The following is a 27,500-nucleotide window of genomic DNA, read 5'->3' on the forward strand; positions in this document are numbered from 1 at the left end:
GTCCATGTGTCCGCTTTGTATACTAATTATACATTTGTGTTTACTTTCACTCATCCTTACTTCTTTCTAAGATGTTCTGCTACTGTTATGCATAATTGCATGTCACCCTCCAACATAATTTTGCATAAACTTCCTTTATGACTATTCTTCTGTAAAACTGCCTCAATGTCTTCATTGACAGATAATATTCTCATATTCTGTCTTTCATTCTGGGGATTTTTGTAAGTATCTTTTCCTTCATAACGTTATTGATCAGACCAACTTGCATCATAACATGATGCCCACTCTGTATTAAATTTGCCATATATTTTATTAATTATCTTGTTTGGTAAATGCACCTATTCTCTGATATCTCTTTTAGTCAAACTGCTTGTCAATAAGTCATTTAATTCTTTCTAAAAATTCAGTTGTTTTTTTTTTTATTTATTTTTCTTTGACAACAAGGATAGACTCTATTTTCAGTGGAGGTTCATGGAGAAAAACTGCAAAAAGACATAAAAATAATAGTAAACATAATCAAGCAAAACACAATAAAATATTGTGAATTATTGAATAAGAGCCATGTAATCAGAAAAATCCGACAACTATATTTCAGAAAAATATATGTATTTGACTTGAGAAGGTTAAATCATATTTAAAATGTAGTAGTGGTGAAGGGAAGAAATATGAGAGAGCATGAATAAAGGAACGTGAAATGGAATGGAGAGTGGATGTAAGGCTAGTGTACGGAGTAAAAAATTAAACAGGATTTAGGAGAGATGGAAGGATGACTAGTTAGCAAGATGAAATGGAAAAAAAATGTCTAAGGGAAAAGAAAGAAGGGGTATAAATGGAAACCATATTTCAATAGCGAAGAACTAATATTCATTATTAAACTTCACCAACATTTGGCTTTGTTTTTCAAAACATTTTCTGGCTATTGGTATAAATTAAATTCTGCCTTAAATATAGAATACGATAAGAAAATTGTCACACTCTGATTTGGCACAACTGCCAAGGGATAGAATATCCCTAAACATGAATATGTCACAAAATAGTCAATAACCGATCCCATTGTCTATTATAAAGGTATATCCATTACTCATTGTGAATTTATCATAACTATTTACTATCAGTACATTATGACATGCCATAAACTGCATTAAATGGATGCCATGTTTATTTACTCCTCTTTCCAAATAAACCCTAGCAGCAGAATAGTATAAGGACCAGTATAAGGATATAGCTGCCAACAAAGTGACACTTCACTGTTTTGATTTTGGTAATGCACAATTTTTCTACTGATCATTTCATATGGATTTTGCTGGGTATGTGTATGAAGGGGTCTTTCTATTTGCTATACATATTTGTTAAAGTAGATCTCCTAAGTCCTATTTTGACATCAGTTGCCAGTATGTTTTGCATTGGTTTCACAGTATTCAATCAGTATTTTCATTTTTGGCACAACTTTACTTGTTTACTTTCCTTCTTTTGATTCCATTTTTTCTCTTTTCGCCCTAATAGAGTTTTTTTCTATAGTTTATCTAACTTTTGACTAGGTTTACGTAGCTTTTCATGCAATGGTGGGAAAACGATCATTAATTTGAGATGCATTTGTTGCTCTGTTTATCCATATTATTTCTCTGTTATCTATTCCTTTTCTGGAAGTAATTTGATAAAACATCTTTATAGCCTTTTTAGCAGTATTGGATTTTTTCATCAAAATCTGTGTTAAAAGGAATATACTTTTTTGTACTGTACATCTATAAAGCATATCAGTGATCCTCCTTTTCTTGTCTCTGAGTTTATTCTTTCCACTATAATTTTTCCTGTCTCTTATCGCTACAGTTTAAATGAATCTCCATGTTCAGTTATATATCTAGCAATATTATCGTAAGAAACTGCAGTTATCCAAGCCAGTGGTTTGCCAAGATTTTCTAAACTCTTTTTATGCCTGAAATTATAGTCATATTCCTCCAAATCAAATTTATTAGACTCTTCTAAAAAAGGACATGTTTTTGTCTTGCTACATTATACCTCTAAAACTATTATTTGTACATTCATTCAAACTGAAAAAGTTTATTATACTTCTGAAGATCCTGGCCTTTTCTCATGCTCTTTTGTTTGGAGACAAGCTTGCAGTTTTGAGATTCCAGTTCTTTGGCTATCTCTTTGAATATCTGTTTTATTGGATCCCTTTTTCTAATGAGGGAACTATTAACTGACTCTCTTACACTTCTGTTCATAGCTTCTTATCTTTAAACATCTCACCTGATCTCACCAGTGTTTTTTCTTAGGTTGTCTGTGATAAGCTATCAAATGCATTTCATTTATTCTATCTTTATGCACATCTGTAGCCTGTAAATTTACATATAAACTTAGTCACTTTCCATACAATCTTTGTTCACAGCATTTCTTTATCATTTCTCCTTTCTTAAACATTCATTCACCATAAATGTAATTTCTAACTTATTGACTGGCTTTCTTTTTCGTGTTTTCCTCTTTCTATTTTATTTGTATCATATTAGTCTCATTATATGTATCAGAAATACTTCCCCTTTCTCAGCTACCTCCCCTCTCTCCATTCCTTTCATTTTTATCTTCTATCCCCATCATTCTTTTACCTCCCTTACTCCTTGTAGCAGTTTGTTCTGCACCATAATTACTGTGTATTTCAAATAGATTCCATAGAGTTTTTGTATGTTTTTTTCATTTTTTGACACTCTTGTTATCTCATATTTAACTACTTCTAACTTGCCGTGACCTGCTCCTTTATTAAAACATTAGCTTAATCTCTGTTCCTTAATAGTATTGCTAGATTTTCTGTAGAAAGTCATTTATAATCCATTTCCTTCATAAATACCTACAAAAACCTCCTAAAGCTCTGTTAAACAGAAACTTGGGAAATTCACTCAAAACAATGGGAAGCACCACTCTGACCTAAAAAATGCAAAACAATGGCTTAATGGAGTATAGTTTATACTAGATCACTTTAGATCTTAATTTGTGGCTTGTGTTTCTACCTTGTAAATTTGCTGTGTAATACAGTAAAAGATAGTTCATGTATTATACACCTGAGCCATATGCATTCCATTTTTATCCAAAAGTAGGCTCCAGGTAAAAGATGAGAAAAACACATATGTCTGGTATACAATGTGGATTTTTTTTTTATCTATACCTTGGTGCATTATCAAAGTTAGTAATATTCTCCTACTGTCCTTATATTTATAGTAGTTACTAAAACAAGAATAAAAATGAACATAATGCATGCACAAAACAGGCACTGACACCCCCAGAACACCTTAACCCATTTAAAACAACAGATAAACTAAAGTCTACACATAGCTTAATAAAATAAGTAGAATTAAAAAAATGAAATGCACCATGCATTTCCCATTCCCTGCAGCATAAAAAAAATAAATAATTCACTTAGCAAAAAAAAGATCAGATAGATTTGCTCTTACTAGAATGAACACATTAAAATAAAGGAATTAAACATTAAATACAACACTATGTGAAAGTGGTAGTTATCAGTAAACACAAAACAGATTTCAAACTAAAACATATAACTAAGTTATATAACTAAGAAATCCTATGATCAATACTAGTATAGCAGTGTACTATGTCAAAAAAATAAACTGATGTTGTAGAAAAAAAAGTTTATCCTAGAGCTGTAGGTTAAAGCCATTAGCAAGAAATTCCATTCAAGAAAGCCTGTGCAAATTGCTTATATCCCTGTTGAGTACAAACGTAGGCAATTAATGCAGCCTGTTGAAGTCAAACAGTTACATATCTTAGAAACAGACAAAATGAAAAAAAAAAAAAAAGAAATCTGTAAGAGGCCTGTTTTTTATCTTGCCCATAAGGGTTAGACACCACAGTTAATGAGCTGTGGTTTTACCACTCACTGTGAAACTCATTTCTGAAACTAGCAGTAAAAGATATTTTGTGTGCATGTGCCTGACCCCCCTATATGTGTATAAACTCACGTGTGTATACAGTTGCAAAAATTGCTTCATTTGAAGCCTCAGAAGAATGGTTCCTCTATACTCACCAAATAATTAAGCTGCAGCCATTCTTCTTATTTAGAGACTAGTTTAATCAGAACGCGGTTTAGCATTCTTATGCTGTGCAACTGTCCATGAACTTAGTAGTGGACTTGGGTTGAAAAGCAAACTTGTGCTTGAATCTGTAGTTTGGGAGACCAGACGATAATTCAGTGTAATGTCATTGAGGTAAGCATTCCTTCTGATACGTTTTAGTTCAAGTCTGTCTTAGGGGTCATACTCAGTCAGTCAATAATTTGCAATAAGAGTTGTTGACAAAGGACAGAGGAAGGGTAAAGAGTTAAAGAAAACTATAGTTGTTTCTGTGGTGCACCATACCTGTCTCTCTACTGTTGGAGTCTTGATATGAATTTATTTATGTGACAGAAGGGAGTGATTATCAAGGCAGAGGCCTGTTTGTACTTTATTTTTGAAAAACATGTAAAAGGCATATTGTGCACAAAGATTATATTATTAATACTCTGTATGCCAGTGTTCATTTAATCAGTACAAAATTCAGTTGCAGATTATTCATTTTGATCTACTTTTTATAGTTGTTCCAATCATTGCAGCCAGTGCTTCCACAGTGAATGTTCTGGAAGGTCAATCCTTCACATTACTATGTACAGTTCTGGCAGGAAATCCACCTCCGAGCCAACGCTGGTCAAAAGATGGAACACCAGTAAGTGCTACTTATGTTGTACACAAATAATTATTTTAGAACATATATATTGTTTGTTTCTTAAAACATTCAGTAAAAAATTGTTAGTGTATCATGATTTGCATTAGTTTGCATTCAAGCTTATTGTTTTTTTAATTTTTATATCAACATAATTTAATACCGTCGCAGAGTCTAAACCCTATAAAGCTCATAAAAGTGATTATTTTCAGAGAAGCTAGCCATTTATTTCTGATAGGTCTTTTTGCAGAACCTGTGCTCCTTCTTACGATTACTTTTGATATTATTAATTATGTATTTAGCTAAATAAGATGCCATCAAAATCCTAATATTCTTCGCAATTATATTTTCTCTCAGCAGTGTAATTTCCAATATTTCAGCTTATGGAAATAGGATTTCATTATTTTACTGTATGTAAATCAGTAGCCGTTTTTATGACTTCATTAATTTAATTGAATGCAAAAAGAAAACAAATGCTTACTATAATTAAAATATAGCGCTGATAGATGTAAATGAACTCCAACAAAAATAATACAACAGCCTGTCAGCCACATAATGCATCTGTTTCTCATGCATGTTATAGGTGAACAATATATCATGTGAAGCTGAACTCTATAATGGAAAACGTGTTTTGACAATATGCTTATTATGTATGAGATGACTTATTTATTTCAGCATGACTACACACTGCAGACTGAGATGATATGTTTATTCTGTTCATTGCCATATGCAGTGCTGGATGTAACAGATGACATAGGACTATTAATGTCTAGGAGATTATTTGTGCTTTGTGTTATGCATACCTTAAATAGTGAAGCTTCTATATTTGTTGCTTTCAAATTGCATTATTTTTGGCTTTCAGCGTCGTTGCTTCTTATGTGAATTTTCATTCTCTTCATCAAATCTGATGTCTCACTTGTGCATCTTTATTGAGATACTCCCCTGCTATTATGCGACAAGCATTTATGAGAAATACATAGTCCTGTTTTAATCTGTTCTCTTTTCAGGTCAAATGTCCGGTTGTCTTGTTTATATCTACTGCATTACGCAGTCCTACTTGTACCATTTTATGACAGTATCTATCATATTCCCTGCTGTCCTTCATTTGCTCAATAGGACCATATTAAACCATTTCAGGGCTTCATTTTACAGCTTAGCTTCTTTATTATGGATCATCACTTCAGCCCATCACTGGCCTGTCTATTTCACTGTCTGCTGTCTATGTTAGGTGACTGCTATATCACTAGACATAATGTTTCTGTTGTTTCCCATAAATGTTTGTGGAGACTAGATAACCAATTTCATTTTGTATAATGTATGTATTTGACATAACTCTAATTCTTTATGCCTCTATGAACCATGTTATTAAGTGAAAGCTGTACAATGACATTCTCATGTTATTTTTATTTTATGCTACATATCACTGGCTTATCAATTTAATATACTCTTTCTAGGTGCCGTCTTACTTAAACTATATAATTTTGTTAATGAAATGTAAATGCAAGTTACAAGTCTGTTTCTACAATTTCTTCTTGTCAAGATTAATAAGACTGACTCCTTGTAATTCTTTGCAGATCCTTCCTGCAAGCAACACTGTGTTTGTGAATAAATGAATCTGGTCAGAAATGCATTCCTTCTCATCACATAACATTCCAAGTACAAATGAATTAGAGGCAATGCTTTCATATCCCCAGGTGTTACTGCTGTCTGCTACAATGAATATTTTTGTATTATTGACTACAAACCTTTATTTGACCATATAAGTTTGCTTGTAAGACATTCCAGAATGTCTGTCCTTTTTAACTTGAAATCAGCTTCCTAGTAATCTTGGATTGTTACCCCCCCTCCCCACCTCCACCACTACAATAATGGATGGTACTACGCCATTTGTTTTGGTGCCTTTAGGAAAAGTTTTCACTTATGGTAGAAAATTTCTTGATGGTCATAAGGCAGTGATTGGTATATGTTCTTCGTGTTTCACTGTTGCAGTCATCATAGTTGGGTTTATCTGCCTGCAGGTAGCCCTCAGTCAGCCCAAATACCAGAGTCTTGGGATTTCTGCTTCGGATGCTGTCGCCTTTTCCATGACGTCAGGTCGTCAGGGGTATAAAACATGCAGCCGAAGCCATTACATCAGCTTTTCTTGCCATGCAGGAGCCCAAAGCAGAAGCAGTTCGCAAGTGCTGGTTGGACGCTACCTGAAATTTTCATTTTTCGAGTTTCAAACATGAAGTCTTCTAAAGTTAAGTACCCGGTTGGGGATTCTTTTTTTCTTGCTCTAACCGATGTCAGAAAAAGTTAACAAATGTCTTGCCTGTGGAAAGCAAATACCTCTCAGAGGTTTTCATTCTTACTGCGTCACCTGTTTAGGCCCAGACCATGACATCCCTTGCTGTCGGTTTTGTGCCTAGTTTAACTCCCAAACTATTCGTCGTCGGGCTATCTTTGTTGCTAAATTCTTTCGCCTTCGTTCTCCATATTCCACAATGGCTTTGGTAAGCCATCCGACTACCGATCTTCCGAAAAAATTTAAGGATATAGACGGAGACAGACTGCTTAGGTCTGAAATTGCCCACGATGCTTCCATTAAGCTAGTCGCCAGTCTGCTGGTACTCAGTGTGGTGCCTTTGCAGCCCCTGATACCTGCTTCTACAGATTCACAGGCCTCTGCTGAGACCCATTTGGAGTCCGATATGCTGAGAGATGCTTCTTCGATTATGGAACCTGCAGATATCTCTACCTTGGATGGATCCAGAGCTGCTGTGCAGGCACCGGCTTTTGAGGGTGTATTCCAACCTTCCGATGTTCACATTAAACCGACTACTTCATTTCAGACTAAAACGACCGAGTTTCTTAGGCCCAGAGTTCGTACTACGCCTAGAAAACTGATGACCAAAGTGCATGCTCAAGTTCCCATGCCACAGAAATAAATGTTTAGAATTGTTGAAGACCTTATATCTCTAATTAGGGGAAGCCAGCCTTCCCCCTCTAAAAGACTAATTTCTCTTCTGATTCAACAGACCAGGAGTCCGATGACTCTGATACCTCTGATTACCAGGACATACCCTTATCTACCTATGAGGATTTAGATGCAGAGAATTCCATTCCCTCTGCCTCCCCTCCAGAGGACTTTTTTTTGGTGAAACCTTGCATACCTTAAGAGAGGATTTCCGCCGGGAATGCCAGGACTACCCACAGTCCAAAAAGAGACTGGGAGAATTTTTAAGACTTGCCTCAGCACATGCCTCTAGCTATACCCCCTGTCCTGGATATTGTAGATGATGTTTTCATGGAAACCAGTCTTACTCCTGATACTTTACCACCAGCTCCTAGAAAGCCTGACAGGTACTACAGGGTACCTGACTCTCACAAATTTCTCTTTAAGATTCCCACTGTGGATCCAGAGACCATTTCTCAGGGACCTAAAGGTATTAAGGCAACTACAGCCAAAAACCCTACCCCTTTGGACAGGGATTCGAGGGCTTTGGACAGATGGGGCAAGAAGGTATATACCTCTGCAACTCTTGCCATCAGGGCTTTAAATTGCCAGTTTCACATGTTGAAGTACCAGCAAAATATTATGGAACTAATTAAACAAAAAATGTTATTGCTTCCAGATTTTGCACAAAATAAAGATTTACAAGAGTTACTGCATTCTGCAAACCAAGTCAGTAAACATACTTTGCAGTGTGGTTTTGATGCCTTAGAAGCATCTTGCAGGGCTGCTGTCACTGGGTCTGTACTGAGAAGGCATGCCTGGCTGAAGGAACAAATCTTGCCAGACCATGTCAAAGCAAAATTACTAGATGCTCCATTAAACCAGGAATGTTTGTTTGGCACAAAAGCAGAAGAGGTTCTTAAAAAGATGGAGGAAAAAGCTAAATCTATGCAAACTGTTAAAGATTTCTTACAAGTACAGCCACCTAGATTCAGTAGGCATTGGACTTCAAAAACTTGATCCTTAACAGTCCCTACCAGGTCTTCTCAGCCCAAACCCAGAGGCAACAGACCACCAAGGCCACAGTCTCAGTGTACGCAGAGATCTAAACAATGGAGTGCTCCCCCCTCAAAAACAGGGAGTGGTAAGCCACCCCCTTATGGAAAAAATTCACAGTAACTTCCCAGCCATGCCAAAGTACTTGCACCACTAGGAGGAAAACTCGCCCTGCATGCAAAAAACTGGCTGTCCATTACCCAGGACTGATGGGTCCTAAACATTGTATCCCAGGGATACAATTTCTACTTCCACTCACTGCCAACCCCAAGCGGGTTGCCAGACCTTCCTCCAAACCAGTGGGCAGAACTCAAAAGCAAGCACTTTCTCTTATCAATATCAGGGCTGTTCAGTCTGTTCCAATAGAGCAAAGAGGACAGGGTTTCTACTCCAGACTGTTCCTGGTGCCCAGAAAAGAGGGCACTTGGCACCCTATCCTGGATCTGTCCATTCTCAACACCTTTCTGCTGTTCCCAAAATTCAGAATGCTTACACTACAACAGCTGCTTCCTATGCTAGCCAAGGACTCCTGGGTAGTCACCCTAGACCTAAAAGAAGCTTGTCTGCACATCCCCGTAAGGGAATCTTGCAGGAAATGTCTATGTTTCAGGGCAGGGTCTATGCACTATCAGTTCTCTGCACTTCCCTTTGGCTTATCTACTGCACCCAGGGTATTCACAAAGTGCCTGGCTCCAGCCATTGCATACTGCAGGCAGAGAAATATTCAAATTTATCCATACTTGGACGATTGCCTGATTCAGGCGGACAGTCAGGAATTGCTACTTCAGCACTTGGTATTTGTAAAGAGACTTCTAACTTCTCTGGGGTAAACCATCAATGAAAAGAAATCACATCTGGTCCCCAGCCAAAAGATTGTATTCCTGGGAGCAAGCTTGAACACAACTTCCCAGATGGCATTCCTTACTCCAGAAAAGCAGGTTTATTTGACAAACTACTTCAGACTAATGCCCACCAGAACTCAGCTGTCTGCAAGAAAAATACTGCAAGTCCTAGGGTTCATGGCCTCATGCATTCTTCTAATTCCATATGGAAGCCTGCATATGAGGAAACTTCAATGATACTTAAAAAGTCTCTGGTGCCAACATCCTCAGGACCTGGAAACAATTATTCCTATCATTCCTTTGGTGGGAAGAGGCTTGCAACCACAGCAAGGGACTCCCTTTCACAACCCCTTGCCGCCCAAATCGTGACAACAGACGCATCAGACTATACATGGGGGGCTCACATGTCTGGCAAATGCATTCAAGGCAAATGGAGCCCAGGACAAATTCACCTACATATCAATCAAAAAGAAATGTTAGCTGTACAGAATGCTCGGACAGCCTTCAAAAACCTTATCCTTCCAGGACAACTCTTGATAAAGACGGACAAACACCACAGTTATGTGGTACACAAGCAGGGGGGGAACTCATTGCTAGCACTCTGCAGGTTAGCCATGGCCCTGTGGAACACAGCCTTGAGCAACCAAGTGCACCTGCAAGCTCAATTCCTGCCAGGCAAACAAAATTCACTGGCAGACGACTTAAGCAGAAATCTACTGGACCCACATGAGTGGAAACTGGAACCCAACTCATTCAAACTTCTAACCCACAGAGGTAGACCTCTTTGCCTTCCCCCAAAACTATCAATTAAGCAAATTTTGCACCAGAAATCCCCACAGCCAAGCATGGGAAGTGGATGCCCTATCCTTTACATGGGAAACCTCTCAATTTATGCCTTTCCCCCTCTGCCCCTCCTCTCAAAAGTGCTTCTCAAGATCAAACAGGACAAACCAAGGACAATCCTTATTGCCCTAGACTGGCCCCACCAGCACTGGTACCCACTCCTATGCATTCTGGCAGCAATGCCACCCTGGCACCTAAGCAGGAGGGACATATTTTGAATCCTCAGCTGCAAACCCTGAACCTTGCAGCCTGACTTATTCCCTGAATACTTTACCAGCAGCCCTCAGCAAACAGGTGCTGGATGTCATCCTTGAGGCCAGATGGCCTAGTACTAGGAAATTCTATTCAGAAAAATGGAAAAGATATACTGTTCTTAGCCAGTCTCAAGGAAAGGACGCAGCCGTGACCACCTTACCTCAAATCCTAGATTACCTAGCAGAGCTGCTCCACAAAGGCCTATCCTTTTCTTCTATTAAGATTCATGCCTTGGCCATCTCAGCTCATTATAATACTGAGACAACTCTCTTTTCTCACCCTCTGGTCAGACAGTTCCTGAGAGAAGCTAACAATTTAAGACCCCCGAGGAGAGCACCCACCCCTGCCTGGGACCTTAACTTTGTACTAGAGAAGCTCATGCTTTTTGAGCCTGCTGCTTCAGCACAGTTAAAATTCCTCTCTTGGAAAACAGCCTTACTTCTAGCCATCACTTCAGCAAGAAGAGTGTCTGAGTTACATGCACTAATGGCTGTGGAAGCCTTCATTATTTTCCATACTGACAGGGTTTCCCTCAGTACTAACCCATCTTTTATGCCCAAGGTGTTATACAGTATGACTCTAAACCAATCCATCAGTTTACCAGCCTTTATCCCTAATCCTCAGAATAAAGGGGAAAGGATCTTGCACTCCTTGGATGTGCACAGACAACTCAGGTTCTACATCAATAGGACTAAGCCTTTCACAAAATCTGACCAGCTGCTAGTCAGCTTTGCTACAGGGGCAGAGGGCAAGGCCATTTCAAAGCAAGCCATTTCCAAATGGATAGCACACTGCATCCATTTCTGCTACAAGCACCATGGAAAACCTACCCCACAGGGGATCAGAACTCATTCCACTAGGGCTACATCAACCTCTACAGCATTTTTTATGGGAGTCCCTACCAGGGACATCTTGGAAGCTGCAACCTGGAGTTCTGTACACACCTTCACCAAGCATTACCACTTACCTGTCTTTTTTAAATCCAGAGCTGGATTTGCCACAGCAGTCTTACAAGGTCTGCTAGCCAGCCCCTCCTATTTCTTGACTGCCTCAGTGAAACACGAAGAACACAGTACAGTTGTGTACACTTACCATAAATGTAGATGCTCAAGTGTATTCACTGTTGCAGTCCTGGTTACCCTCCCTCCAGCCCCCTGACTCTTCTATGCTTTCTACCTGTCCTCCTTTTTGCCATATGTTATGGCTATGGTATTTACTTTTTACTGGAGATGTTCCACACCATGTAGTTGCTTCCTGTTTTGGGGGCTCCTGATATCTGGGGCAAGAAAAACAATGTAATGGTGTCGGCTGCAAGTTTTATACCCCTGACGACCTGACGTCATGGAAGAGGTGAGAGCATCCGATGCAGAAATCCAAAGACTCTGGTATTCTGGCCAACTGAGGGCTACCTGCAGGCAGATAACCCAAGTGTGATGACTGCAACAGTGAGTATACGTGCACATCTACATTTATGGTAAGTGTACACAACTGTACTATTTATGTACTCATTACAGCTTCATGAACTACAACTTGATTCTTCCCTTAGCATACCCATAGTTTCATTTGTGCTAATCAGACTCTGAGTGGCTACTGTAAAAGAATCACTCACTGGGGGTTATGCACTGTATCTTAATCACATATGTGTTCTTATATCATCAGATTTTCCCTAATCCCATAATATTCACTCATGTCTGATCTGTTACTGATATTCTTGGAAAAATGTTAGTGTAGGGCTATAGCTTCCTGAATTAGGTTAGTACACACGATATTGTAGAGGTGGCTACACGATCCTTTCTACTTCTCTTTTCCAAACATGATAGGCTGGATCATTTCTAGGTCTAGGACAGGGTTTCTCTCTATCATCTTGGAAGACATGTTGTCCTCCTCATTTCCTGTTTTACCAACCCCCTACCTCCCACCCCTTTCAACATTGACTACCAGCTGTGGTTGTCTTATCTAAGGTTATAACTGCAAACGCTAGCCAGATGATGAACATAGTACAGTTGTATGTCTTGAGACCTGCACACCATCTGCTCTAAACCTTGGGACTTCAGGGGACAGGGTGGATTTACAGCCCTCTTTTATTCCCAAAATCTTTGTCCAGACCTTCTCTTGCTCCCTGTATTCTTTATGTTAAGATGACTCAGCGGGATGATTTCTTACCAGGGCCATTGCCAAACCCTAGGTATTTGCATAAGCACCCTTTATCTTGGACATCCATACTAAGACTAGCTAAAATAGGCAAGGAAAAAAAAAGGCCATGCATATTTCACCGTTGTACTACCCTGATGAAGTTTTCTGAGGTAAGGATGATGTCAGCCAGGTTAAGGGGAAGGGTGCTGAATTCTGACAGTCTGGTCGGACATTCATACCTCAGTCTGTGGCAGAGTTCCCAAAGATTATGACTGTAACAATAACCATACTTGAATATCTACGGTTCTAATACATTGACTACACAGCCATGCTATTGTCGTGCTTTTAGAATAGCTGAAAGGATATATGGGAGAGCAGCAGAAAGGCAGGATTTATATAGAGGTTTGAAGACAGGTCCAGCACTGATGGCTTCATCTACCTCTTGGTCCCCCCTCCCACTTTCTCCATCCCAGCATAAGACTGCAGAAGTATTGCCCTTCTCCTGGCATGCTGTGGTTGTGGACATTCTTGGAAAGACATCTTATGTTTCCTTCTATTTGGCTGAAGAGGCAATTAACTTGTTGGCAGATAAGGCAACAGTACAATTTAGATGTACAGCAAGTCTCTGAAACTGTCCAAGAGCTTCTGGATTAAGACACAAAACTTAGTATAAAACTGTCAGTCACAGCAAATAAAACAGGTACTCCCCACACACACATAATTGCGTGTGCACATGAGACTGCTGCTGCAGCTGTTAGTGCTGTAGCTACAGGTGTCAGAACTAGTTGAAATGGATGCCTTAAGACATAACATTCCTCTTCAGACATCATAATAAAATATTAGATGCAGCTATTAATGACCTGCCTATTTTTGAGCAAACCACTGGGGATAATTTAAAGAACACAAAACGAAGACTATGACCAGAGCCACCCAAATATTTTATATGAACATTCCTACTGCTAAATAAATAAATGCTTTCAGGAAATTTCAAGCTAACTATCAAGCAAGAAAAAGTCCAAAGCACCAAAATAGACACATAAAATTTCCATGGAACAAGAGAAGTACTGTTTGCTTGGTAGATGCTCTCTCTAGCTTTTGAAAACCTATCATGTACAGGTTGAAATGCTTTTATCTTCGATACTGGTACTTCTTGTAACAGCGTGATCTGATTATACTGTGGAAAGGTTTCACTGGGTAATACTAGGTGTTATTCCACAGACACACCAACACCTGCATGTTGCACTCTTGTTACTTTTTTATCTTCGGAAAAAGAAGGCTGTAAAGTCAGTACATAGATGCCAAAATGTCAGAGGCTTTATTTTAGTGGATTCCAGTTGTTAATGTAAAGCCATTTTTCACTGTAATCTTTGGAAAAATGCCACCCTAGATATGGAAAATAAACATCTGTATGTATCAGTGTGCTCATTCCTTGCTTTGGATGTCCTCCTAGAAGAAATCCAAGAGAAGCAATTAAAAAATGAAGGTAGTATGGGACACTGGGGATGTTTTGATATCCAGAGTCCCTGTTTGTCTCAAGGGTATGGATACACACACAACCCCTGGCCTTGTATATCTGAGGCCTCTGGTAGAGATCCAAAATGCTTACAGACTTAGGCATGTCCCACTGAGCTGAAAGCCTTTGTGTGGTAGTCAAACTGCTGACCACACATCAGGGACCTGACTCTGATGCCCAGTTCATCATATGTGAAGGGAAGGATGGTTAGCCCAAGATTTTTTGTAAGGCAGGCATTGTGGGATAGAAGGTGGGAAGTCTGGTATTCCATCCACCTTCAAAACTGCTACCCCTGCTAGGAGACCCCAAAAGTCCAAACAGTGCATCAGAACAAATCTGTACTAAAAGCATATTCAAAGGTGCTGGGACTTTATATCCACCTAGGACAACTTTGATGGAAAACAGATGACAATATCACTGCTGAATACTGTCCTATATTCGGGCGTAAATAAAATGGAGGCCTTTGAGGCACAAATCATAGGATTATATAAACACAGAAGTTAGAAGGCAACTGAGCCATAAGGCCATTTCCACCTTGCTGATGCTAATAAATGAGGTCTAAAAATTTTATCCAGCCATGTATGATAAATGCCAGGTTTATTGTACACCGCAAACTGGAAATAATAAGTGGCTTGTTACACATTGTCCTGATATTGCAAAGCTGTAGTCAGGACCCCATATATGCAGCTTTGTTTAGAGGTCAGATATGACAACCCAGTTCCTCAACTACTAAAATAAGAGACCTGAGGGCAGTCCCTGTTAATCCTCATCTGCACAGCAAGTTAGAACATTGCTTAACAGCATCTTGTTTTTGGGTAGTGCCTAATGATCATCTTCTGCGGAAGGTTTTCTAGGTCAGGGAACTCAGTTTATTCCTATCTCAAAAAATACAGTAAAAATAATAATATTCTTATTCTTTTCTAAGTCCCTAACACCTAAAAAAGACAACATCAAAATGTTGTCATTAAATTGTATCATTATAGAAGTCCTTTCTCATACCAAACTGTTAGGCCTAATCATTGACTATCAATTTTCATTTGACCTACATATTTAAAATTCCATAAAACATTACCAAAACCTTAAAATGCTTTATAGATAAAAATATTTTTTTCACCAGTCCACAAGAGCTATACTTCCTAGCTCATATCTCCTTCCATCCTTTCTTTCTGTATGCTTTTCCCATTCTAAATAATTTACAGGCCAAACTAACATCAAATCTAGAACTATGTTGTAATAAAGTTGTTAGGTTTGCAGCAAATCAGCAAAACATGTCCCATCATTGTGTAGTACTCAAATCCTTAAACTGGCATGAGCTAATGTACCCAACTTCTCCATGTACACAAAATGATAAACAACCCCTTAGCTTGTTCTGCTGTTAGCGCTTCTCTTAATCACTGCTTGCATAACTATCCCCTTTGCTTCTCAGAAAAGCTTCTTACAATTTATAAACCCAAAAAGTCTATCGGACACACTCTATACTCAAACTCCATGGCCAAACCTGAAACCAATATTGTGATAGACATTGGATTGACATATAACACTTGCTTGTTTAAATACTCACCAGAATGCTTTCTTACCCATTCCTGGCTGTACTTGCATCATATTAGGCTAAAACATCATCCTTTGTATCCTTCTGGTCATTCTCCCCTCTTCCTCTTTATCTGTTACTCTTCCTGTCTTCTCTTCTGATCTTTGTATCGATCTTCCCATCTTCCATTCTGTCCAGTATTCCCTCCGTCTCTTTTTAGTAATGAGTTGTCTGCAAAGCCTAAGTTTAGCTCTTTTCTATAAACAATCAAGCTCTCAAACTGAAAAATGTGTAGAAACACAGTAATGTTAACCAGCTAGATACAGAAAACTGTAAATATTTCTAAATGAAAATATTGTAATGTTTTATTTTGCCATCTCATTTGCCTTATGTAAATATTGCAGTGTTGTCTTTTCTGTCGTCACGCTTGTATTACAAATTGTTTGTTACTGTACGTGTATTAAATGTTCTGTTATTGGAGCATTTGTGCCTGGGCTTCCTCTGAAAATGTGGCCTGTGTCCAGTTGGACTTTCCCCGTAAACAAATGTTGAATAAATAAAAAATAAATCTCTTTGACCATTGACTCTTCACAGTGTCTCACCATTGACACCTCAATCATATCAGATGAGCTAGAGGCAAATGGTCAAATGTGAGAGGCCCCTAAAGTAGAGGAGTATCAGTTGGAAACAGAGTAACAATAAAAAGGTAATAGTGATAATAACACAAGGAGCATGGAGCGGTGATAATAATTATGAGCCAAAAACAAAACAATGACTCCAGGTGGGCCTAACCTGCGAGTTAAATAAGCAGGCTGAAAGCCCGAAGTAATGAAGTGTGGCCATTCAGTGCTAAATATGAAATGCTATATTAAAGGAAAAATAAAAATAGGGTTACTGGTGAAAAGTACAGCTACAAGCAACATCAGTAGCATAGCTAGGGTGGGGTGAAGAGGATAGCTGCCACAGGTGCAGAATGCTAGTGGGTGCAATCTGCCAGTCCCAATCTCTGTTTAAAGCATATTGACTTTTAAATGCTGATATTACATTTGCAGTCAAATCTGAGTACTGTAGTGCACTGACTGTGGTCTAAACTGCAGATTGTTAAATTAAACTAATACCTGAGCACAGTAACGCTCTGTGCAGGGTATAACTAAACTGTAGCAACTGTTTCCTACAGTTTCAAAGTAATAAACATTATTTTCTTATTTATTAAAATGACAGGCAATGAGGGTCTTGGGCAGGGAGCAGAAAATGAATGGCTGGAGGAGAGAGGCATGCCATGTATCTGGCACCTTGCTAGGTTTTCCAGTAGAAAGTGCATCATTTTTTTGCTCTTCAGTTGGGGGGTGGGGGATGGTGGCATGCAGATAAGGAATTATCTGCAGGAAGCATACTGAAGTTTTGCAGAAATGCTTTTTTTGCTCTTCACTTAATGAGCTCGGTGAGTAGGTTGCTAGTTTGTTGTACTGGCACAGGATGCTGGTTTAGCCAGCTATGCTTCTGAGCAGCATATAAGTTGGTTCAACAGCCATCATCACTCAGAAAGCAATGACTTTTATAGAGTCAAAGGTTTTGTTAACAAAATTTACCAAAGGTCAGAAAATCCATCAACACGTTATTAAAAACATTCATTTTCCTAAAAAAAATTGAAAAAAAATTCAGATTTTTTTTCCCATGCTGTCCAGCAGATGTGTCATATGAGGTGTAGTCAAGACTACATCTCTCTCTGCCATACACTCACTGCTGATGATTTTATTTGCATTGGCTGTATTGCTAGTCATACCATCTTAACTGATCTAGGTTTTTCATAGAATGGCTCTCTTATTCATCTTGTTTCTATAACTATTGCATAGATATTACTCAACACTGAATTAAAAGTCTTTGCATGTACCGATGGTCCTCCATAGTGAGCGACAGTCTAGGAGCACCAGTGTCTCTATGTAGCTTCCTAGCCCATCTTAGTGATTTTAAGGGGCATAGAAAGTATGTTATATTCATTCATTTTTGTTTGATAACGGGAAGGCCAGATGGGGAGAATCCCTTTTCAGTGGAGGCCCATGGAGAAAATCTCCAATTAAAAAAAGAGACTGTCACATTAATTCATGTAAAGAAAATATAACACAGAAGATCAAGTCTAACATAGGGTAAAATGCAGCAATGGGTATTAGGACATTGATTAAAATGAGTAAAAGATAAACATTATTCAGCTAGAAGAGTGCAAGTTTAATTAAGGTGCAGTGTTACAGATTCTTTTGTCATTATGTATCCAGCAGAAAGTTACAAATCCAATGATACAAGCACAGCCAGGTATAAGTATGTGCTGTGCCAGAATTATAGTTAACAATGTACAAGTCTTAGTAGCAAAATTTGCAGGCTCAATCAGGTATTCCCACCATGAAAAAAAGTGTCACTGTGACAGAGGTGAGGTCATACTGTTACAGTATTTTTCTATTAATAAGACAAATGACATTCCCATGAAAAAGACATCTCTTGGAGAAGATGAAAGAGGAAGGATGCAGGACGAAGTGTAAATAAGAGAAGAAGAAATAACAGAAGACAGTGACATCACAGTAACACGGCTCTCCTACAAGTGGCTCATGTGGTACTAGTCGGTGATGCACTTGCTTGCTGCCACTTGCTCTAATTGGCAAGTGCCCTAACTCCTGATACATCAGTCTTAGTAAATTACCTAGGCATCCTACTACCTGACTCTACTCTAACTACATAGACCTACCAGAACCCTAACTTGAACCCTAAAAATTCCGATGTGGTCCCTGACCCTAACTGTAGCAAGTCCCCATTCTCTCTCTAAACCTAAATCTCCACTTTATCCTCCCTAAATATAAAGTCCCTGATCATCCTAGCCTTAAAACTGCTTTCCTGCTTGCTAAACCTAAAAACCCTTTCCCACACCCTACTGTAAAACTCCTCTACTGCTGTCGTTACTAATAATCCCCACCTGCTCCTTAAACCAAATCCACTCTCCCAATGCTATCTAAAACCACAGTTGGCACACTCATACAGAGATGTACCTTGCATGAATTCAAATACTGTGCTCAAGCCAGGCACACCAGCTCCACTGTCTCCCAATGGCTGCTGCACCCCCCCCCCCCCAGCACACTATTCAGGTTTGAGCTATGAATGGACAGCCATGCGAGCTGCCAGTCACTTATATCCCTGGCTGCAAGGTAGTGGGATTCTAGCAGCTGGAACACAGATGGCTCTAGAACACCCCAATTACATGATAAAACAAACACCTGTTAAAACTGATATATTTTTTAACATATATATATATATATATATATATAAAACTGATGCAGCTTATATTAATCCATTTCCTTTTTTAAAGTTGATGATTGGCCTTTGCATCATGTAATTTATCTAAACCATTGCAATTTGGTCTGAATTATTGTGTAATAAATGAAAAAAAATGTTTCCTTGTAGAGAATGATTGTCTTTTTGAGTCCAAGAAGCATAATTCTCATGCTAGTGTGTTCAGTAATAAATTAATAATATACATGGATAGCCTATGAATATGATGACAAAAGCAAGCATTTATTTAATAGCAGTAATGATGTGTTCATTCATGTAAACTTATGCAGCAGAAATTGGTACCTGTGTAGCTACAGGCAAAATAAATAAAAAAAGAAACCGTGCTGCTCAAAGATTAGTACCAGGTCAGGTCTAGAGACTTTTTAAATAGATTGGTTCAGCTACAATCACCTTAGTCCCCAGTGCTCATAGACCACTGGCTTGAAGTCAGGGACTCGAGCATCTTGTAGCTCATATAAGCTGCCGCTCATGCTCAGCCTGAATGTGATTTCTGTCAAGCAACCGCTGCCTTACCCGAGCACATTGCTCAAACCGTAGAAAGGGAGCAGGAGGCAGAGTTCAGGGTCAGAGCAGGGAGGGAGTCTTGGGGTTAGGGAATGGAAGGGTTTAGACATTAGGGTCATAGAGCAATCTGGGAATTTAGATTTAGGGAGGAAGATCGGGGTTAGGTTGAGAGAGTGATCTGGGATTTTAGGTTTTGGGATGCAGGGTGGAATTTTAGTGTTTGGGAGTGAGAAATAAGCTTAGGAACTGGATGGAAAATTTAGGGCTCTGGTAGAGCTATGCATTTAATTGTCAGGTGGAGGGAGGGCTGAATATTTAAGTAAGATCAAGCTAGTGGGAGTTAGAGGAGATGGCCTTTTTTGAACTTGTAAGCTAATAGTATGCAGTCACTTGTAGTGCAAGATGTATTGCTATTTATAGACCTAATGAGAAAACCTAGAGAAAAAACCCCAGTGCTTTAGCTGCATGACATGTTTACAGTTTTAGGTCACTACTGACACCCACAAAAGTATGGTAAAAGACTTGTAAATAAAATGCATACACTTGCTTGATGCTTTAAATTATTTATTTCTGTGTTCTGCATGAGTGGAGTTTTTATACTCAAGATATGTTAGTCTTTTTGGAGTCATTTATATGCTGCAAGTTCATTTGTATACTTTTATCTGAAATGCACTTTTTCATGTAACAATAGCTTTTTCTCCTACTTGCATGTTTTTCATTCTCGTTTTTCTGGTACAACACTGCATGAAATAAAATGATGCACCAGTGCATTCTTCTGCAATATATAAACCATTTTTGCAATAGGGCTTTTGCAAAAGGTTGACAAAGCAAATTTGTTTATGGCACTCACCAGTGTAGGTTTGTTTGTGAAGAAAAATCTACTGCTATAATAAATAAAAATTGTTAATGTCTGAATTGAAAGAGGTAATATGCAAATATATTTTCTAAATGATCAGTTAAGTCCTTCAGGGGAGTCTGCTTTCTTAAATAACCCCAGATATTGCTTGCAATCAGTTGTGTTTCATACTCAGATTAATTTATGACCATGTTAGTGACACTTTTTTAAAAAATATTTTGTGTCCCCCCCAAGCTGGCTTCAAACAGCCGTATGACCGTTCAACGGGATGGAAGCTTTCACATAGCAGAAGCTTTGCCAAAGGATGCAGGAAACTACGTTTGTGATGTCACCAGTATTGCTGGTTCTTCTAATAAGTCCATCACTGTCCATGTACTTGGTAAGTCTCTAAACCTGCTATATGAAGAAGTAGAAAACTATTACGCAAGGTCTGTAATCTGGAATAAACCTGGAGTACAGCTGCTGTTCCTTTTGTTAAGAAGCGTCTGTTAACAATTTTTGACTGTAATGTTGCACCCGTCATCATTCAGAATGTCAGCTGGAAAAATTATACTTTGAACAGAACTATTTCTTTTATATGATTTGCACTGATTCTTTCTGAAGTATCCACATAAAAGAAGTTGCAAATGTTTTGAGTGTTAAGACAGTTTTTATTGTTTACTGTTATGCAGATTTGTAGAAGCTGTACATATGTCAAAATACTGACACCTGAATGGGAAACTAAGAAAGGAAACAGACAGATGGTTAATCACTTTAAAAGGTTTATATATTCTCTGCAGGATCAAGCCAAGACATCTCAGCCAGACCTCTCAATTGTACAGAATTTTGCAGACTGTCCAGATTTTTGCCTGTTATTTTTGGTCGGTTTCTCATAAAAGTGTAGTTTTCTGGCAAATCATTGAAGTGAAGTGAAGTCAGAAAATGACAACATACATTTGAAATTCAGACTTTCTACCTTTCAGAAAATTTGTGCTAATGTAAAACATGTTATTCTGTCAACTTTCTCAGTTTCTAGGGGCAATATTTAAACATTGTCCCTATTTTTGAGCCTTTATCCCTCCATTACTTATGACTTTGTTCAGATTTCTTGCTCCAAGAGGTTGAGAGGTATGATCTCAGCTTGTTATACACAATGTACAGGGGACACGAACATTCACTGAAATTAATTTTTTAAGACAGGCACTTTTGTCCTAAAAACAACTGAAAATGTTTAAAGTTTCTCATCCTTGACAAAGAGGATTGTTACTTGTCAAGTAATGAGAGGATGTGTTTGCGGGCACTGTATTCTGTTATTTCTGGCACATAATGGGTGTAGCAGGATCACTTACTTAGCACTCTTTATTTTAGTTGTGGCAGCACTGTAGGTACATGAGTTATAAATGCACCTTACAGCCATTCCAGATTATAAATTAGGTATAGACCCATTGCAGTCACAGGTCCTGGGAACACTGGACAATATGTGTCTTAGACAGAAAAGCTTTTGATATCATCACCGTCATCAACCTCCTTTTTCTACAAGGGGCAGGGTGTCATATTAACTGTAGCCATCTCTCTTGATTCAGTGCCACACTCCTGCTTTCTTCAACACTCTCATGCCTATCACATATCTTTTCTCACACAGGCCATCTTTGACAGATGCCCTTCTTTTTTCTTGCCTTTGTCCTGGCTGTCCCAAATTACCTTCACTAGATTGTCTACTGCTTTTCTGCACAGGTGCGCAAAACACCATAATCTGTTCTCTCTGATCTTCTCTGCAATTGGAGCTACTTTGGCTTCTGCTCTTATGTCATCATTTCTTTGTTTGTCTCACAGTGTGCATCCTACCACCTTTCTCAGGCACTTTGTTTCCATCACCTCTAGCTTCCTCATCTGCTCTGCCTTTACAGCTCAGGTTTCTGTACCATACAGTAGTGCTGGTCGCACTACTGTTTTGTACACCTTACTTTTCAGCTTCTTTGCACACCTCTCAACTGTACAGATTTTCGCAAAATGTTCAGATTTATGGCATAATATTTTTGGTCCATTTTTCATAAGAGAATGTTTTTTGACAAATCACTGACAATTCATTAAAGACTAAAGTCAATAATAACAGACATTTAAGTTTCAGACTTGATACCCTTCAGAAAATTCATGCTATGTCAAACTGTTATTCTATCAACTTTCTAAGTTTGTAGGTGCAATTTTTGAAAATGTCCCTATTTTTTAACCTCTCCCCATTATTTATGGCTTTGTCCAGATTTCTTGCTCTAAGAGGTTGGGAGGTATGCTTCTTTGGCATTCTTCTGCCATATAGTATACCTGACACTCTATGCCAGTTGGCTGCAGCACATCTGATTCTAGCTTTGACTTCTTCATTCAGACTTCCCTTCTCCTCAACCACCCTTCCCAGATGCTTGAAGCTGTTAACTTGTTCCACTGTCTTCTCTTCTATCTAATTTCTCAGCTTCTTCTGATTTCTCCATTTTGCTGCCATTACCGCTGTCTTATCTATACTAATTTTCATCCCATGTGCCTAAAGTTTTGCATTCCATTCCCCTATCTTTTGCTGAAGTTCTTGCTCAGAGTCTGCCTGTAATACCATATTGTCTGCATACAACAACTTTGTTGATCTTTCCCCTCCAACCTGATTGTTAATGTAATCCATCTCCAGTATGAACAACAATGGATTCAGAGCGGAACCCTGATGCACAACCACTCCCACTGGGAACCACTCTGTGAGGCCGAACACTGTTTGTACTTGAGTCATTTTGTTCTTGTACATAGCCTGCAGTAATTTTACCAATATTTCTGGGACTTCAAAAAAACTGCAGAACTGCCCAAATCAACTTTCTTGGGACCTTGTCATATGCTTTCTCCAAGTCTAGGAATGCCCAATTGGACTCTTTCCTCATCTCTAGCTTCTTCTCAACTATCTGCCTCACTGCAGACATTGGGTCAGTCATGCTGCATCCTGATCTGAATCCGAATTTCTCATCTCCCATCTTATTTTTACTACTCTGCATATCTGTTTATCAGTTGATCTTTCCAGAACTTTCATGCAATGTGCCAGGAGTTTGATACCTCTGTACTGCCTACAGTTGTGGAAGTCCCCTTTGCTGTTGTGCACTAGCACAAGTATGCATATTCTCCAGTCATATGGGATATGCCTTTCTGTCCACAATGCTTTGAGTACCCTCAGGAGCCATTTCTCCCCTAGCTCACCCAGCATCTCTATCAAATCTGCTGTGACTTCATCGGAGCTTGCTGCTTTCCCTGACTTCATTTTCATTAGTGCTGTTCTTTCTTCTTCTGTGGTGGGCTCCTCCTCCTCTTTCACTGTAGGCTGTCTGGGGTGGTACAGCTTTTGGGGGCTTTTTTTCATTCAGAAGCTGCTGAATGTACTCCTTTCATCTGCCTTTCATGTCCTGTGGACTGGTGAGCAGGTTGTTGCTGGCATCCCTTATGAAGGGTGTTTGACAGTCTTTCTTATCTTTCTGTGTTTGCCTTGCAACCTGATATAGCTTCTATGTGCCACCTACTGACTCACTTTCCAGAAGCTAATAAAGTGCCTGTGATGCCCTGTTCTTTGCTATTACGACTTCCTTTTTAGCCTCTTTGTTAGCCAACCATGTAGTGGATTTTTTTTTTGCATTACACTGTTTTTTCTATCTCCCAATTTTTGCTGCACTCCTACTTTCTTTTGATGACTTCTTGGACTTTTGCATTCTATCACTAGCCTTCCTTATGTACCTTATTTCCATACCTGGCTCAGCCACATGCCTGCGCTGTTGTCCTGACACATCCTGTTTGAGGTGCTGCCATTCTTCAAGTCCACCTATTTCCTCTTCTTGTTGAGGAGCTAGAATCTTGAATAATTCCTTGAACTATTGTGCTTTTTCTCCAGTCAACTTCCAGGCTTTCAGCCTGGTCTCTGTTGACCTTAGAGCCTTCTCTGACCACTCCTTGCAGCTGATTGTGGCAACCAGTAGTTTATGCTGTGGACCGACTGTTTCACTGGGGATGACTTTGCAATCACAGATTCTACCCCTGTGCACTTCCTTAATAGGAGTAAGTCTGCCTGAGTTGCATGTTGGCTACTCCTGTATGTGATTTTGTGGCCGTCTCTCTCTCTCTGAACCATGTGTTGGCTACTATCAAGCCATTTGCTAGACAAAAGTCTAGAATAGCCTCTCCTTTATTCCCGTTGCCACACCCATGTGGACCCAGGCAGTCCTAATATCCTGCTCTGTCCATCTCGATATGTGCATTCAAGTCACCCATTATCAACACCAGTTCCTGTTGTTCTGCTTTAATCTAGTAGGTCCTACAACTACTGTCTAAATGTACCCTTGTCTTTACTGTAACAACCCTGCTATGGGGCATAGACTGAGATTAGGAATACTGTCTTGTCATTAGACTGGAGTCTGATTGCCATGGGTCTCTCACTAATCCTGATGACATCCTTCCCTTCTGAAGCCTCTCTCTCACCACAGTTCCCACACAGTCATGACATCTGTAGTAATTTATACATTGCTGAACGCTGGATACGCATTCATGTAGCATACTCTGTAATAAACATGTACAATCCTAATGTAACATTTCTGAAAATCTAGTGTTTGTCACAGGTAAATTTTGAGTAAGCAAGGTTAAGTGCCAGTTTTATTACTGTGTGATATTTAAGCAATTACCCATGCCTGGGTGTGGGTAATGCTGGATTTACCCATGGGTGGTGTGGTTTGGTCATGAGGGTGAAGCCCGAGTGGCCAAACAGTGACAACTGTGGGTAAATCCAGCATTACCCACACCCAGAAGTGGGTTATTGCTATTATACAATGACATTATTTAAGAAAAAAATACAAATAATGGCATTGTATAATGCCTCCATGCTGCCCTTCCTCAGCTGGTTGGTATTTTGCGTCAGTTCTGATAGACTGTGCATGTGTATGCTTATGCAGTACATCAGAGCTGTGTGTGGAAGCAGCGAAGAAAGCAAGATCTCCGTTGCTTTTTAAAAGGTGTCTCGCTATGTTAAATGGGTTTAACATAGCGAGATAGCTTTAAAAAAAGCAACGAAGATCTTCCTTTCTCAATTGCTTTTTCTAAAGCTGTCTTGGTATGTTAAACCCATTTTAACATAGCGAGATAGCTTTAAAAAAGCAACGGAGAAAGGAAGATCTCCGTTGCTTTTTTTTAAGCTATCTCGCTATGTTAAATCTGTTTAACAAAGTGAGATTACAGCAACGTAGCTCTTCCATTCTCCGTTGCTGTAACAAAATAAAAAGGACTTGTACTAATGGAAAAAGTCCGGGCGACCGGACCGTTTTCATTAGTATAAGTCTGATTTACAACGGGCATGCTGACCAATCAGCGTGCACGTTTTGGAATATTAATGGGGGGGGGGCATTGTGTAATTAAAGCTATAACAGGTGATAACACAAATAATTTTATCCTGTATCATTAAAGCAATGCCATTTATACATTTTCAGGATGTAATCTTCAGTTCGTTTCTACAATGGACACACTCAGTAATGTTTTGAATAACTTGTGGCAAACCATTTTAGCTGGCTGGTAAACACTGGAAAAGGATTTTTCTTTTGTTTAAAATGGGCAAAAGTAGCAGGTTCCCTTCTGACTGTGTTACCAGTAAGCTGCTTTCTTTTAAATTTACTGTCTGAGGAGGGGCCATACCAGTTATTCAGAAATTTATAACAAATATAAGTGTGCTAATGCCATTACTGGCATCAGTTGGCTTTGGTTATTGAGGTACAGTGGGTCCTTTAGGAGAGGTGACAGATATGAATGAGAATAATTTGCTTTCTGCACTTTGAAATTATGTATTCTGAAGGGACTTCGGGGCAATTAATTATAAAGCATAATCTGAATGAGGGATAAGCACACTTGTGATAGTTTATGTTCTGCAATTTGAAGTGATGTATTCTGAGCTGACTTAAGGGCAATTAATCATAAATCATATTCTGAATGAGTGGTAAGTACATTCAGAGCTATTGCCTTCCTAAAAGGTGTGACTGCATGTATGATAGTTTTAAATGATTCACAATTCTCCACACTATACTCCTGTGTGATACTAAAAATGAAATGATTTTGACAAGGCAGTGTGTGTTTTATTTGAAGACTGTTTTATTCCCCATCATAACTATGAAAACTAAAGCATATTGTAGAAAGAAAAAAGTACATTTCAAAGCACGTTGTGTATGGTCATTAAATCACTTTTGCAAGTGGGCTTCACCCTTCCCTGCCCCTAAAAAACAGCTATGTTACAGGTGGGTATTTTTGCTATGAAGCATTTCACTCTTTAAAGCCAGGTTCAATTACAGCATTTGCTGTTTAACAACATGTATTAATAGCAATATGAGATAATTACACTTTTCCACAAAGTGTAATCTCAGTAAGCACATTAATCCATCATAGTAAATCAGAGTTCTTCCTCATTGCCATTTTAATCCCCCCCCCCTCTCTCTCTCCCTCCCTCTCTCTCTCTCTCTCTATATATATATATATATATATGTATTTATTTTATTTGGTTACTGGGGAAGTGGGCTGATCCACAAGGACCCATTTCAGTTGCAGCAGGCAAATGTTTACCTGTGTTCAATCAATGTACAGTATTTCGACTGATTGCTTTCCAAAAGATTAATTCTGAAAATCATCAATTGAAAACCCTAAACAAAACAGGAACAATATTTTTTTTTCAAGTGAAGGCAAGCCCTTCTGTATCCCTTCATGAGAGGAGCTTGGCTCCTCACTCCGCCCCCAAATAACATACCAAATCCTTTTCTCCACTGTGGCGTGAGTGCAGATAAAAACCCTGCAATAGTGCACTGCTGGCTGGCATAACGCAACACACTACAGTAAAATTAAAAAAAGAAAACAAAACAAAAAAAAAAAATAGAGCGACGTCCAAACATCAGCAAAGCACAGGTATGCCAGGAAAGTTTGTTAATATTTGTAAAGGTGTTGATATTTTTTTTAACTTATTTTTTGACCTATCAGAGGTT

The 27,500-nt window shown here is 38.9% G+C and overlaps 1 protein-coding gene across 2 annotated transcripts in view; it reads left to right on the top strand.

The window, feature by feature from the left end:
• Positions 1-27,500, top strand: part of HMCN2 (hemicentin 2) — a 2,554,053-nt gene that overhangs the window by 676,699 nt on the left and 1,849,854 nt on the right. For both annotated transcript variants that reach the window (XM_044058392.1, XM_044058391.1), the window contains exons 18-19: positions 4,580-4,707; positions 20,740-20,884. In XM_044058392.1, the coding sequence (XP_043914327.1) occupies positions 4,580-4,707; positions 20,740-20,884 (273 nt within the window). The remainder of the gene's footprint in view (positions 1-4,579; positions 4,708-20,739; positions 20,885-27,500) is intronic.

This window comes from Protopterus annectens, chromosome 16.part0 (assembly GCF_019279795.1).
Source record: "Protopterus annectens isolate FY-2018-M chromosome 16.part0, PAN1.0, whole genome shotgun sequence".
Taxonomy (NCBI): Eukaryota; Metazoa; Chordata; order Ceratodontiformes; family Protopteridae; genus Protopterus; species Protopterus annectens.